Source organism: Carassius carassius, chromosome 18 (genome assembly GCF_963082965.1).
Source record: "Carassius carassius chromosome 18, fCarCar2.1, whole genome shotgun sequence".
Taxonomy (NCBI): Eukaryota; Metazoa; Chordata; class Actinopteri; order Cypriniformes; family Cyprinidae; genus Carassius; species Carassius carassius.
This window is the reverse complement of record NC_081772.1, coordinates 2,659,264-2,674,450: the sequence shown is the minus strand read 5'-3', so window position 1 is coordinate 2,674,450 and position 15,187 is coordinate 2,659,264. Positions and strand designations below refer to the sequence as shown.

The window sequence follows — 15,187 nt, the reverse complement described above, 5'->3', positions numbered from 1 at the left end:
AACTGTAATTCGCTGTGGAAAAAAGTATCTGCTAAATGAATAAATGTAAATTATCTGTATGTAACACTATAGTGTCCTGCTATGTATTCTGTCGCCCTTCAACTGGCCAGGTGCTACTCTGATGAGAATATAATACAAATAATATCCCTTTGGAAATAATCTAATCTAAAGTACAAGGCAGGTAATGCATGCCACATGTGCACGCCTTTGAGTTTACATTATGATAACTCCTCACGTCTCTCGATTCCTCTTTGTGTATGAGCAGATGGAAACCCTTTTGATTCATTTTTCAATCTTCTGTGAGATGGTGAAACAAAACAGCTGATTTTAGTTTCATGGTTTTCACTCAGTGATGTCACAGACACATTTTTAGAGCAATGGATTCAGCAGATACAAGACAAGTCATTTTGCACGTCACTTCAATTATCCTGAAGAGCTTTTTTAAAAGACATTTTATTTCAACTAGTTATTTTAGAACTACAATGGGTTGCCTTTCCCCTTTTGACTTTAAAATAAAACAAAATTCTTTAGTTAAATGCATCTTTAAAACAACAAAAATAACATTTAAGTAAGAAATATGAGAACTATTATAGCGCCACATAGCATTTCCCTTTTTTATACTGAATCTCTCAAGGCATTCTCAGTGATTTGCTGGAAAGCTCTACAAATGGACATGCTAGGTCATAAACGGGACCAGAGCCTGGTCAACACAGACCTGCATCAGATTGGGGAAGGAACGGAAGTCCTTCATGCTCCTCTTTATGCAAATCCTCTTGAGGATTCAAAGGAAGGAACTGAGATGTCTGGGTGACTGCTCTACTCTTTACTCCAGAGCTGCATAGATCCTGCTTTATGTAACTATCTGCTTTAAAGAGCTTCATTTAGTCCATCTCCCACTGACCAGATCTCAATGGATGGATGGAGGAACTGAAATTAACCTTGTCACAATCTTCAGTGTCTGTCCAATGATAGTCAGATTTTGATAACAGGACTTCTGCATGCTACACAAACCACTACATGGTCCACAGAGGAGAACAACCCAGGCCAAATCTCTAACCTACCGAAAACAAACTCAGGTATTTTCATTTAAAGAATAATTCATCCTAAAATTACTCACCCTCATGTTTTTCCAAACTCGTATATCTCGCCACAACAGACAAAAAAGCACCACTTAGGCAATATATCCAAAAGTCTTCAGATGCTTATCTGTTTCTGTCACATGGCCTTTATGCTCATCTTCCATATTTATGACCATCAGCTGGGCAATGGCAGTGAATACAAAAACAATTGAGCAAACATACCAAGAAAAACTGTTAATAATTTTATTTGAGCCATACCAGGTCCTCATGATTGAAACAGATTAAGAGTTATAGCTTCAGAAAACATTTGTGGTCTCTACACGTCTTCATTTAGGAGTACTACTGACAGCCCAGAGTACTTATTTCATGCTCAATGATGACATAATTTAGATTTTTGGGTAAACTATCACCTTAACAGGTTTTCCATCACTTAACTACTTCTGGGCTCTGATCTTTGGCCCTCAAATCTGACACTGAAGGTTCAGTGACATAACATTACTGGAATTTAGTGATTTGAGAACATGGGCAAGTTTTTGTCCAGGTAATTTCATTTGCAGATACTGTAGCCATGTTGCTGTAGTTTAAGATTTGATCCTCTGAATCCCCCAAAAAACTTTGAACTGTTCATCTGGGCTGAATGAAAGAAGGAACAGTATAATCACTCGACTCTGTTCAACCTATTTGTATACCCTTTCTGACAGGAGCCGAGGATGTTAAAATGCCCCTAGTCTTTCCAAGGCTGCACTTTCTCAACTGATCCAAAGAAATGTACAGTACTCAAATTTTGCACTGCAATGCACTCACAGGGGGTTCAATAGCTATGTCTGGGATTTATCCTCTGGTACTCAGAAGACTTAGTGCTAAATGCCATTTTGCACATGCATTTATCCAAAGTAGCACACAGAAGCCTGGAGTTAAAGACATTGTACATGTAACTGGAAATTAGCTGGTTTGATCCCACCATATGTTATCATTTACTAATGATATTTAATGATCAACAATTCAAATAAATAGGAACTGGCAAAAAGAAAAGTAGTACACATAATTTTCGCTACATTCTTAGCTATCTTACATTATATTAGCTATGGTTTCAGAAGAATTTTTGTGTGATTTTTGTTCTGGCTCACAGCTCTCTCCTTTGTTGGGATTGAACCAGCAAGCTTCCTGTTACAGTCCCTGAGCTTTCACCATTGCACCACACTACCCCTAAAATGGGTTATGTCCTCAAGATAACATTGCACATATTGTGTGTTTCTTAGGGGAATGTTATGTACTGTAAGTGCATGCCCATACCTTCTAGTGTGGTTCCTGTGCCCTGCAGTGGCTCTCCTAACCCAGAGGAGTAGCGTGCTCTCACAGCCAGCTGGTATTCTGTGCCTGGCTGGAGATTCTTTAACAAGGTCACTGTGGTGTCCCCCTTAACCGACACTTCCTTCATCTCACCACCTTCTGTTTGCTGGTAGAACACGCGATACTGAGTGACTCTTCCTGGCGCAGCAGCCCAGGACAGCTGCATGGACGACACTGTCTCATCAGAAACACGCAGGTCTCTCGGCGAGCCACGTTCTATCAGATGTAAGAAGAGAAAGCCGTTAAAAACAAAGTAACTCTAATGCTCCCTCCTTCAATGTAAGTCTAACGTTGCTTTTCAGATGTTTTATCATCTACCAGGTGAAAAGTAACAAGTCTGATCTCTACACACTTCCTAAAAATGTTTACTTTTACTTACTAAGAAACTGATGAAATAGGAGTTAGAAAACGAATCTGTTGACTGGAACAGAGACAATGCAGAGATAAAACTCCATTTTAACACAGGCGTCAAAAGTCATGACCTGGGATTTATCCTTTGCAGATTACAACTTTGGACAGACTGCAGCTGCATCGCTGTAGGCAGCTCTTAAGATGCAGCTGGCTAATGCTTTGACACTAACTACTCTCAGACTTGATAAAGAACCCAGAGGTTCTGCCTATCCAAACAGATATTTTTTGCCAACTCAATGAAAGAAATTCTGGGAAAGGTCTCATTGAGTTTTTGTCAAAATCAACTTTGATTTTCCATTCACTTAGGGTGTTTGGCTGCTCAAAACTTTACACCAGTTTTCTGATATAAAAAATCCTGGAAAATAACCAATGAAAATGAAAGAATGAGTGGGAATCCCTCTTAAACAAATCTAAATCCAGTTTACTGTGGACATTTTACATTGACCTGAATAAATAAATTAAAACAAATCTGAACTGGCACTTTCTCAATTAAAATTCCAGTAAAAGGAATTCAGACTCATAATAATTTGGTATTATGCCTTCAAATGATCAATCACCCTGGCTGGACATAGTATTTAGGAGAGGAAGTCTCTACATTGTTCCATTCACCTTCTTTGGTCGTTCCATCAATCTGCATCTGTGGCCCAACGCCTGATGGGTATTCGGCTGCCACAGAGACATGGTAGGTAGTAAGTGGGTAAAGTTGCTGCAAAACAATGGTTGTCTCAGGGCTAACTGTTGCAGTTTCTAGCAACTCGATATCCCCTCGGACCGAGTCGTATGGGACATACGTGAGTCTGTACCGCACCACTGAACCAGGAGCTGCCCCCCATGAGACACGGAAACTGCTGGTGGTCTCCTCGGACACCCTCAGGTTGTTCACAGATCCTTGTTCTGCACAAATTGAAAAACAAGAGTCACAAAAAGGTGCAACTTTTAAAGCAACAGTTATTCCAAAAGACACCAGATACAATGGTCAGTATTAAAAAAAACTGTCAACACTGTGTTGCACAGAGAAAAAAAGTCATAAAGAACAACATTTGAGTAAACCATTCCTTTAAAAGTCCCAAAAGGAACATCAATACTGATGAGCTTAGCTAACTTTTATATAGAACAGATACTCACCTTCTAGTGTGGTCTCAAAGTCTGACAGAGGAAAGCTTTCGCCTTTCTCATATTGGGCATAAACTTTGACCTCGTACTTTGTGACTGGAGTAAGATGATGTAAGGCAATCGTAGTGGTGTCTCCTGGCACAGAAACAGAGATGTAGCCTGCTTCTTTATCGGCATCTGGCCTGTATTGCACCAGATATGACTGCACATCCACAGCATCTGTTACCCAAGAAGCTCGGAAACTCCTGGAGGTCACCTCTGAAAAGGTCAGAGACCTGGGTGCAATCAGACCTAAAAGAGAGAGCAGAACCGAAATATATTAGACACCTCCCTTTGATTAACTAAGAGAACTTTGTTCAAATCCCAGTTTATTGTCAAAAAAAGGTTACAACAAATAACAGACTCGGGGCTATGTATTACCTAATAGATTTTTCCAACGCCAAGCTATGGTATGACTTTATAGAATTTATAATACATCACACAACTAGAACTCTTTGATGTTTGTTTGCTTTGGAGCTGGTTTGGAATGAGTAGCTTGGATATTCTGTTAAATAAGTTCTTTTGTGATCCACGAAAGAAAGAAAGTCTTGAGCATAAGATTTTAGAACAACATTAGGGTAAGTAAATGATGACAGAATTTTAATCTTTGGGTAAACCAACCCTTCAAACTTTAGTACAAATTGGTGCAAAACCAGAGTTCGAGACATATGGTTCTATGCACATCCAGACCCAGAGTCCAACAAATTTAACAGCAGTTAGTGGTAAAATCGGACACTACTCACTTCTCCTCTTGATGTTTAGAAGCTCTTGCGCAATTCTCAGACAGATGGACTGGGTTAGCTCGTTGGAAATCCTCTGAAAAGCATCAAAGTCATCCACGGTGTACACATGGGTCTCCACTGGAGAATTAGCAATCGCCTCAAGCTCAGAGCGGACAGCGTCTTTTACACCCACTGCGAAAATCTCTACATCCGTGTTCCTAAGCTTATTCGCCGGGTCTTTGAAAGCATCTGAGGACTTCCCATCGGTGATCAGAATCGTAACTCGAGGTACGTTCGCACGAGCGCCTCTGGTTGGAACAAAAATCCTCTCTCTCACGTATGTCATAGCTTTGCCGGTGTTCGTGGAGCCTCCGCGGTAGGGGAAAGATCTCACGGCTTTGACCACAGCACTCAGATCATGATGGGTGTTCAGGTAGAACTCAGTGTGTGGGTCTCTGCTGTACTGCACCAAGCTGATTTGAACCTTGTTCGGCCCGATGTCAAAGGTGTTGACCAGGACTTCCAAGAAAGATCGAACTTTAGCAAAGTTTGACAGTCCGATACTATAGGAACCGTCAACCAGTAGAACGACGTCAGCTTGTACATCCACACCGAGAGAGCATTCTAGAAAAAAAAAAAAGGTTTGTGGGTCAAACAGCTATTAAATCAATGGAATATAATGGATATTGAAATAGTGCTGATTTTTCCTCACCTAACGATAATTTTAATGGCTGGGTTTTCTCCATTGCCATAACAGCCTCGCTGGGCATTAGACCTTTGAGTGCAAACAGGCTGATCTCATACTCTGTATCAGGGGACAAATCTCTCACATTCACAGAGGTCTGAGTCGGCCCAACGTACAGCTCCTGACGTTTGCTGCCAGCCAGCATGGGAACCATCTGCACCTTGTATCCAGTCACCTCCCCTATAGATGCATCCCACGTCACCCGCATTGACTTGGACGCAACCTCTGTGACTTGCAAGTTTGATGCTGGTTCAATGACTGCAAATAAACAAAAAGAGGAAAAATGGGGTTGTGTTTGATGCTCTGGGTTGTGTTTAATAAACCTGCTAAAACAGATTTACAATTGTTATTGTTTGTTTACCTTCCTCGCCGCTAGCCAGCGAATTGAGCTGGTCATCCACACTGGTGCACACCTGTGTGATGAGCGATTTCTCCACAGCTTTGATCATATCGAAGTTTGGCACCATGTACACGTGCGTTCTGTAGGGAGTTGAAGACATTTTTTTCAGCTCTTCCTCATCTGCTTCATTGATCCCTGAATAAAAATAATAAAAAATGTATTATTTCTCAGAATTTCAATGATTTCTTCTATGTTTATGGATTTCTTGAAAGCTACCCAGTCCTATGAGAATGCAGAAGAAATCCAGACCATGAAAAACAGCAGTGATGAATGACCACATACCCAAAGTAAAAATTTCAACTCCAGCATTCTTCAACCTCTTGGCGTAACCCTCCACCGGGTCCTGAGATTTCCCATCTGTGATAACTACAACAACTCTGGGGAATCCCTTACGAGCACCGGCAGTCTCCGTGAACATGTTTTTTAGCAGGTAGTCCAGGGCTTCGCCTGCACAAAAATCCCAAAAGAATCACTTAGACTTGAAACTCACATTATAACTTTGTTGTTCAGCAGTAATATTATTTGCAGGTTTCAGTATGAATACATAAGGGCGAATTTGGTACCTGTCATGGTGTTGCCACCCTTGTATGGCAGACTGTTAATGGCTCTGAGCAGCTCAGGCCGTTTGAAATACTGGTTAAGGTTAAACTCAGTTCTGGTGTCCGTGCTATACTGAACCACACCAACTCTAGTCTTGTCCTCTCCGAGGTCAAATGCGCCTGCCATGGCTGCTATGAAACTGCTGATGAATTTAAAATTTTCCCGCCCGACACTCCAAGAGCCGTCCACCAGGAAGACAAGGTCGGTAATGGCACTTGCTGAGCATTCTGGGAAAAAGAGTTAGAAGTCAGAACCTAAGAAATTCTAGACAGATCGGACTTTGGAAAAGGGGATGAATTTATGAAAAGGATGCTAAGCTTGGCACAGAACTCAAAACTCTGACCTCTTTTTCTATTTCAGAAAAAGACCAAATATCTTAGTATTATAACATCATGCAGATTCAGTGGATTTGCATGTCATAAATGTTGAAAAGGTTTATGTGTTAAAACAAAACATACAAAAATTTACATGTACAAATAAGAAGGGGAACATTCTGCATAACAGCACCACATTTATCTATTATGCAATAGACATTGGTTACAATTCATTCCTCGTTGACATATGGGCTGAGTGTGTCTCTATTCATAATGTTATTAGGCGAGTCATCACTTGTCCTTCCCCCACTCTTGAACTCCATAATTGAATTCCATTCCTCCACACGGTTTGGAAAAATTCCTCTTCTTTTAATCATATTTGCCCTCAACCACAATTCATGGGATTTTATGCCCTTGAACGGATTGTGTCTGCTACATCTTTGGTGAGATGTTGCCAAACTTTTGTAGCAGACGGGACAGGACAGGAAATTGATTACATAACATAGCTTGCCTTACTTTATTACAGTAATTACATTCACTTATTTTCCACTTGCGCCAGCAGAAGGGAAGCACTGGAGCGTTACAACTGGATTTTGTTAGCGAGTCATCTGCAGAAGGCATGCTAACTAACCATTATGGTATTTGGGGCGAGGGTGAGGGGTGGTTGGATTTTCCACTTCTGCTTAATGTAAGAAAGGAAAAGTAAAGCTGTTCACATTCATCTGGAGGACGAGGTCACAGCACTCTTGTAAAGAGAAGAGCTGTAATGCTTTCCACTTTCTGCATTGCGAGGGGTTTGGGTTTTTTATTTCAAATAAGGGGCAAAGTTGCCACTTACAAACTCTCACCCAAAACTCATGCTGGAAATGTTGGCTCAGTTTGTCAAGTCTGGAAAAGTTAATGCTGACTAACAAGCTAAATTATTATCAGGAGTCATAAATTTGGAAAGAAACAAAGACATTTACACATTTGCATTATGACTTATATAGAAACTCCCGATAAAATGCAGTGATCACATAGCAATGGAAAGAGCCTGGAGGTGTGTACTTACTGACTGCATCGGAGACCTGAGGTTTCCTGGTACCTCCTTCAAAACCACTTGATTGGACTAAAACAGAAACAAAAAAATAAATAAATATATTAAAGCAAATTAATTCCTTCCATTAAAAGGCCTTTTGGCCAATTAATTCCCATGCCTTCTCCAGTCATTTCTGATTACTCCATACTGATATTTTATCTATAAATATAATAAATAATATAACTAAATAATATAACTATTTTATAGGGATTCCAATCACAAGAAATCATTTCTAATATGTAAGTGTACAATGTAAAGTATAGAAGGATTTTCCCCAAATAAACCTAGAAATAAACAAAATAATTTTCAAAGACTTTTCTAAACCACAATTTGAAAATTTCCTATAGGCCCTCCATGAAAGTGTGAACCATCAACATGATATACTAAAGGACAAACTCAAGGAATAAGATGACTTGCCACTTACTTGTTATTTGACCAGAGATTGGTATACTCTCCTCCGATCCAAAATATGAAATTATCGTTACAACATAATCCACATCGGGGGTCAAATCTCTGATGGAGGTTTTGGTTGAGGTTGGAGGAAGTGTGAATTCCTTAACAGGCTCTTCTACAGAGAGAAGGGAACATTCGTATTTAAAATGTTTATGTGTCATATCATGATATACAGTCTACATGAAGATAACGTCTAGCCAACCTTAATTTATAAGTAGATAAATCTAGTCTAGACACACAAGAGCTGGATTAGACAAACATTAATGACTTCCCAAGACAAGCGATGAGTAACAGTCCATGTTAAATCATATTTGAAGGGCATGCCAGAACACATTTCCCAAGGGTTGCCTATAGCAGTGAGTTTAAAAGTAACTTGCCATTTACCAGATGCTTTCTTATCTCAAGCAACATACTGTACAGAACACTTACTACAGGGACAGTTCCCCTTGAGCAACTTGAGGTTATGTGCTTTGCTCAAGGGCACAATGGCAGTAGATTATAAGACGACAATTGCAGGTCTGAACAACCCTTAGCACTACCCAGATCTTTAAAGGGGTCATATGATGCGATTTTAAAAAAAAAATTCTCTTTGGAGTGTTACAAGCTCTTGGTGCATGAAGAAGATCTGTAAAGTTGCAAAGACTAAAGTCTCAAATCCAAAGAGATATTCTTTATCAAAGTTAAGACTCTGCCACGGCACCCTCAAATGGCTCATTCAAAAACGACCCCACATGTCTACGTCACTATGTGGAAATATTTGCGTAATGCCATCCAAATGTTCAAGCAAAGAAATAAGACGTGGTTTCAGTAACACAGTTAGTGCTGAAGCAATAATGTCAGGGAGATGCTGTATGTATCTAGGCGAAGAGGAAGTTTGCGATTATGGAAAGGGGCATTACATTTTTTGATGAGTGCTTGCGGTGATTGGCCAATCACAATGCACTGGGTCAGTTGGCCAATCAGTGCAGACTGCTTATCAGATGGGGGGACAAAGAGAGGCGGAGCATAGATGACCTATAATAATGTACAGTATTTCAAAAATAATGTTTTTTTTTTTTTTTTACTTTTAAGCATGTCAACATATTCTGTTACACCGAATACACAAAATAATGTTCTTTAAAAAAGCATCATATGACCCCTTTAAAGTCCACATAAGGGCAAAAGCTACTTTCAAACTACACTTTCTTTTTGGTATGGACTGTCAACTTTTTTAGAATCCAGATCATTGCCAATTGGGAAAAAAATGGTTCTTTCATTTATTTTCCTATGTGGAATATACATTTTCATTCTGAAACACATCACAGAAGTACAATCGGTTGCAATAGATTCATGCTGGCGCTATAATTTCAACATGTGCAGTGCTTTTACATTTTCACCTACCTGTATCCGATGTGACTAATACTCTCAAGCCCTCAATTCTTGACAACGGTTGCTTCCATGTCATTTGCACTGTGTTTTCATTTAATATAGTAAACCTCAAGTCTGACGGAGGAGTTACTGTGGAAATAGAAGGTTAATCAAGTTATTTCCAAGAAACCATTCCAAAAGCTGTATTGAATAAGAGCACACGTTTATGGACAAAATCCCAACAGTGAAGTTCACTGTTGAGGAAGGACTCAAGGCAACATGGAACAAAGTGGACGACAGCCATTTTGGGTCAAAATGACATCTGTTTGAGCTGTCTGACCTTAGGGCCATTGACTACTCAAGCATAGACACATAAAGCACGTTCCACAAAGACCTTGACAAAACATTACATGGGGCCATAACTTGTGACTTGCATGCATTCATTGCAGTCAATCCAACACAGCCAAACACACTGTGCTGAACTGTTTGAATAGATTGTACAAAGTACTTAAATGCACATTTTGAGTGCAGTTGCATTAACGTAGTCACTTTTCATTGCAAACTGCTTAAAAGGATGCACAACGACAACCTTTAATGAAATATAAAGATAAAGGATAGTTACAAGAGGTTATGCAATACGGGATGCACCAGACTAGATGAACTAGAGGACTCATGCACTTGTACATGAAAAGTTGTCTGCAACAACTTGTGGGACTTAAAGGACTTCATGTACAAGACGCACATGTAGAGGACATGGAAATATTTTAAAGTGATATTCTTGTATTTTGTGTTGTATTGTGTTTGGAAGGTCAGTATCTGTGTGGAACATATGGGTCATGCACATGTTGGAATATCACAATAAAATATTTTGTGAAGCCGCAGCTCTGGTCAAATTTTGACCAGGGCTTAAGCTTGACCGGGAACAGGCTCACCAAAATCAAGATTTACCAACCTGGCCGACCAGATGTCACAATCGGTTCCATTTCTGACTCCAAATGGGTCCAACACAACCACTATCGCACACATCCACGATCAAATACACACCACTCATTCATCACCCATTCTAGATTTTCCTTCTTCTTCTTTTTTAAATTTGGTGCAACTAAAATTCCTCGTCTATTCACCAATTCAAGCTCTTTGGAGCATCAGTTAACAACATTTAGTTCGCTGTGCTGATAATTATCATGTCAAATATGAAAGTGAGAGTGTTGGTTAAGGTACTTGTCTGGCTGTCCAGTTTTCTTTTTGTGCAACATGTTTAACATGCTTTTGTTATTTTTGCATAATGCAGCATTGAGAAGAAACACAATTAGCCTTTCGCCGAGCCCCGCCCCCCTTAGTTACTGTTGCTACTTCCGACAAACAAATGGTCAAACACGACCAGCGCGACAGATTGCCATGACGGGAAGAGGTATACCCGTGCATGTCAGTGACCTTTTTGTGAGTAATACCTCCGCGATATCCTCCAGATCGAGGCAAAAGGGGTTACAGTATGCTGTGGAGGGAAAAAAAGCGAAATCTGAGAAACACCATGACCTGTACCTCAAATGCAACACTGCAAATGCAACACTCTTGCACTGCCGGGAAAGTTCTCTTTCATATGTTATGGTCTATTATTGTCTATTGCGAGTAGCTATTTTTATTATTATCTTGGTGAGTAAAGGTTTTAAAAATGATAACTAAATACTAATTGAGTCTTAAATGCATAATGTAGACATATAGGCTAGCCTATATAGGCTAATGTTGGCATTATTCTTTTATTAAATTTCAGCTGCTATGGCGAAGCAAATAAGGCATGAGTCTTTATCTTAATTAATTTCGTTATTGCCAAATACCCATCTTAATTTAGAATTTATCTTAATTAAAAATTTTATTGGTGCGTTGGCCTATTTATAGGCTAAATGAGTCTATACCTAGGGTTATTTAGAGTTCTGTGATGTTATGATGTCACAGAGGACTTATTTTATTTCTTTGTTCAAACTTCCAAGTGGCCTATTACGTTAGTGATGTATAAATTATGTTAAAACATGTATAAATGACTCATTCTTGATAAAAGGCAAAAGAGCTGTGTGCGTGCGTACATTTGAATAATGTCGGGCTGTAAATGGGTTCGGGCTTTTAAAACGCTGTCAATCAAAATGTACTTGATTGGCTCGGGCCGAAATCGGGCTTTTAAGGCCCGATTACAGCTCTATTCTAGTGTCCGATTTACAAACACCGTGGGCGCACCGCTTCACCGTCTTGCTTGGAGTCAAAGTTTGTCGGAACTGCCTCACATAGTAACGGTTGCTATGATGTGTGATTGGACAATGGCCGTTTTGGGGGAGGGGCCGGCAAAAGGCTAATTATTTCTTGCTCTCACTTTCCTAAGAAAAAAAAGGCTCATATTTTGTCTTTTTGTTCCCTAAGTGTGCGGAAAGCGGAGAATGGAAACTTGGCCTCGACATCAAGATATTTTTTTTTTTTTTCAAATAAAAGCTGTAAAATATTCCATATTTTCCACTGAACAATGGCGATGTGTGCTTTAACGCCCCGTTATTTATTCAATGATTGGAAATGGCAGTTTTTCTGAATTTAAGACTGTTCAAACCTACAAAGAACTTGGTTACTGAAGCACATAAATACTAAAATACATTAAAAAGTGTTTCACAAGAGGAAAAAGTTGAATGTGAATCTCTGGCTGAGATGTATCCTGCAGCCAATCATGGTCCTCAAGTCCTATTCATATACTAAACCTTTGCTGGATTTGACTGTTCTACCTCATTATTGAAAACATTACAGTGGAGATTTCTGGAAAAATAAGCTGCTGAAAAACAATTAGATGTCATTAAATATCCTGTGATATCATGCATTTCCATTTCCACTAGCATAAACACCACCAAATGTTTAAAACTAATCTTTTAGGACAGTAAAAGTCCTTTGTCTAAACAGAGACATTACACATCAAAATGCACATTTATTCACATTAATGTGAATTTATTATTAATAATATTTAATCATTAACAAACGATTTTTGTTCATTTTTATGGACATATGAATAGAATGAAAATTAAACAATAAAAAGAAAATTAAAAAACAATGAACACATCAAAATAGACAACTGTTATTGTACAATTTATATTCATATATTTTAAAATATAATAGACTATGATGTAAACTGTTGTATTTTTAATCTACCAGGGTGAATGGGGGATTTGTTGGCTTTTTTTTTTACCTTGAGCTCTCACTGATGTGAGTACTGTGAGTGTTAGGAGAGCGGCCGCTGCCAAACGCCTGACCGACATCTTCACCCCAGTATCAGCAGAACATCAATCGATCTGAAAAATCAACCAAGTTACACACACACTTTGCTCATAAATCAATCCGAAAAAAGGCTATACACTCAACTCCAGCATAGTTCACTGCAAGAGATCTCATTCAAATCTGATTTTAATTTTTTTTTTATTATTCAAAATTCTAGCTGTTTCTCAAGAAAATTGGCTTTCCATGGTTAATAGTCCAAATATTTTGAAAATGATTTATAAAACAAGGACGCTAAGTAAAATAACTCACTGTGGGTCTTAGAAAAACATCCCCTTCAACTTTTTAATGGAAAAACTATTATAAACAGAACTACATCTGAACAGAGATGACATAACTGAATCCAATGATGAACTGCCTTTAACTATCATTTTTGCATTATTGACACTGTTTTCCTAATGAATGTTGTTCAGTTGCTTTGACGCAATGTATTTTGTTTAAAGCGCCATATAAATAAAGGTGACATTGACATAAACTGCATATGCTCAATGTAATCTGCTGATACATCTGTTTAAGGTTGGAAACTGTGAGCTCATAGACTGTATTGCAACTGTCTGGAAATTTGCCTGATTTAGGATCCTACACATCAGGAGTGGAAAAACGTTTCTGCAGGGTTCCTGCGCCCCCTGTTGTGATTCAGACTTCACATCCTGATTTTCATGCTCTGCCTCGAAACTTTGGCAATGTGCTTGGTCTCTGTTTTACATACATATATTGCATGTTAAAAGCAGCTCACAAAATAATTGCACAATAGGTACATGTTGTTTTAACTGAGTAATTTGTTTTCACTCTTCAAAACTAATTTCAAGCAGTGCGATGTGATGCTACTTTGCTCAACATTTTTCCAGTCATTATACAACCCCATATTAATTGAGAGTCTACATCTACACTTTTGAAAAAGGCATTTGTCACAAAGCAGAACCATTTTGGACCAACTAGGGCAAAAGTATAGTGAAATGAAGAAGAAAAAAAGACATACAGGAACAAAGATATTGGTCTTATGCAAATGTTAAACTTAAAATGTTATCATTTTTAAAAGAATAAAAAATAAAACAAATAAGGTGAACGGACATGCATGAACCAAACCTTTAACAGACATTGTGCCTATTTTGGGTTCGGTTTTATAATAGCATAAGAAATCAAGTAAATTTGAATGAATAATCAAAGATGAGTCTTAAAAACCTCTTCATGTGGTGAAAAAGGTAAAGTGGGATACTTTTTGATCATTTATTTGTATTTTTATTGTAGTTATTTTAAAATATGATGCCAGATACACTCAGCACATCTCAGAAACCTTTTATTGTGTTTATATTAGATCTCCACCACACTGTACAGAGAAAGGAGCTACTTTGCCAGAGGTCCCACTTTACCTGTATTATTTAAGTGAATTAGGTAAATAAACTTCTGTATCATCCCATTCTACTCTAAAAGAGCACAAAGACAGAGTGATGGGGGGGGGGAATGAAATCACCAAACAGCGTCTGTGGAAAAAGTGATCAGAGCTGCTGAAAATGGGTCAGTGTGCATATTCATGATTTCACATTTATCTACCACGTCTCAAGTTTATGAGCAATAACATCTTCCTCCATAAATACATTTAAATAGGTTAATCAATAAACGGAAAAAAACCGAGCACTTACCAAACTCCCCAAAGTTTCCAAAAACTTTCAATACATCACAAAACTGGTGAATGAAGATGGGGAAACTCGCCCAGATGCAAAGGGATTTCAAAGCTCTGTTCAGAAAGGCAGAGGCTCTCCGTGATGCTGCAGTGATGGAGATGAAGAGGAGAGATCCCACAGCTCGTGAAAGCTGTTTCCAAATGGACGGGATCTCAGACTAGAATGCGCTTCTTAAGAGGGGGCTGATCCCGAGCCCCGAGCTCTGACGTCACGCGCCTGTGTGAAGGATGTGTTGGGATGCGCTTTTGGAAAGACACGCATATTTTCGGCATTCCTGCAGCACGTCACTCACCAGTGTTTCGAGTTTCAGCAGGGCTTAATATGGAATACATACTCCTGACGAAAATCAAAAGAAACCGCTATTACGGGACAAATTATATAGCCTTTGCGGACACACAATGAAACAACTCGATTACAATGTTAGGATGTTACAAATAACCAACAAAGCAATTAAATGATTATTTTACGGTATTCCTAGCACCGTATTCCTAGTTATTAGCACAAACGACAACTATAGCAAAACAAAATAACATAAAGATTACACTAAATAATTT

General features: G+C 38.8%; 1 protein-coding gene across 4 annotated transcripts in view; it reads right to left on the bottom strand.

Moving 5' to 3' along the window:
* The window catches only part of LOC132092106 (collagen alpha-1(XII) chain-like), a 75,166-nt gene extending 60,512 nt beyond the window's left edge, over positions 1–14,654 (bottom strand). For 3 of the 4 annotated variants that reach the window (XM_059498191.1, XM_059498192.1, XM_059498193.1), the window contains exons 1-13: positions 14,592–14,654; positions 12,866–12,968; positions 9,685–9,801; positions 8,276–8,419; positions 7,825–7,881; positions 6,423–6,686; positions 6,142–6,306; positions 5,821–5,994; positions 5,427–5,717; positions 4,736–5,338; positions 3,966–4,244; positions 3,450–3,734; positions 2,373–2,645 (exon numbers count right to left, since the gene is read on the bottom strand). In XM_059498191.1, the coding sequence (XP_059354174.1) occupies positions 2,373–2,645; positions 3,450–3,734; positions 3,966–4,244; positions 4,736–5,338; positions 5,427–5,717; positions 5,821–5,994; positions 6,142–6,306; positions 6,423–6,686; positions 7,825–7,881; positions 8,276–8,419; positions 9,685–9,801; positions 12,866–12,935 (2,722 nt within the window). In that variant the 5' untranslated portion in view covers positions 12,936–12,968; positions 14,592–14,654. The remainder of the gene's footprint in view (positions 1–2,372; positions 2,646–3,449; positions 3,735–3,965; positions 4,245–4,735; positions 5,339–5,426; positions 5,718–5,820; positions 5,995–6,141; positions 6,307–6,422; positions 6,687–7,824; positions 7,882–8,275; positions 8,420–9,684; positions 9,802–12,865; positions 12,969–14,591) is intronic. The other variant, XM_059498194.1, reaches the window with a different exon arrangement.
* Between the last annotated feature and the right edge of the window lie 533 nt (positions 14,655–15,187).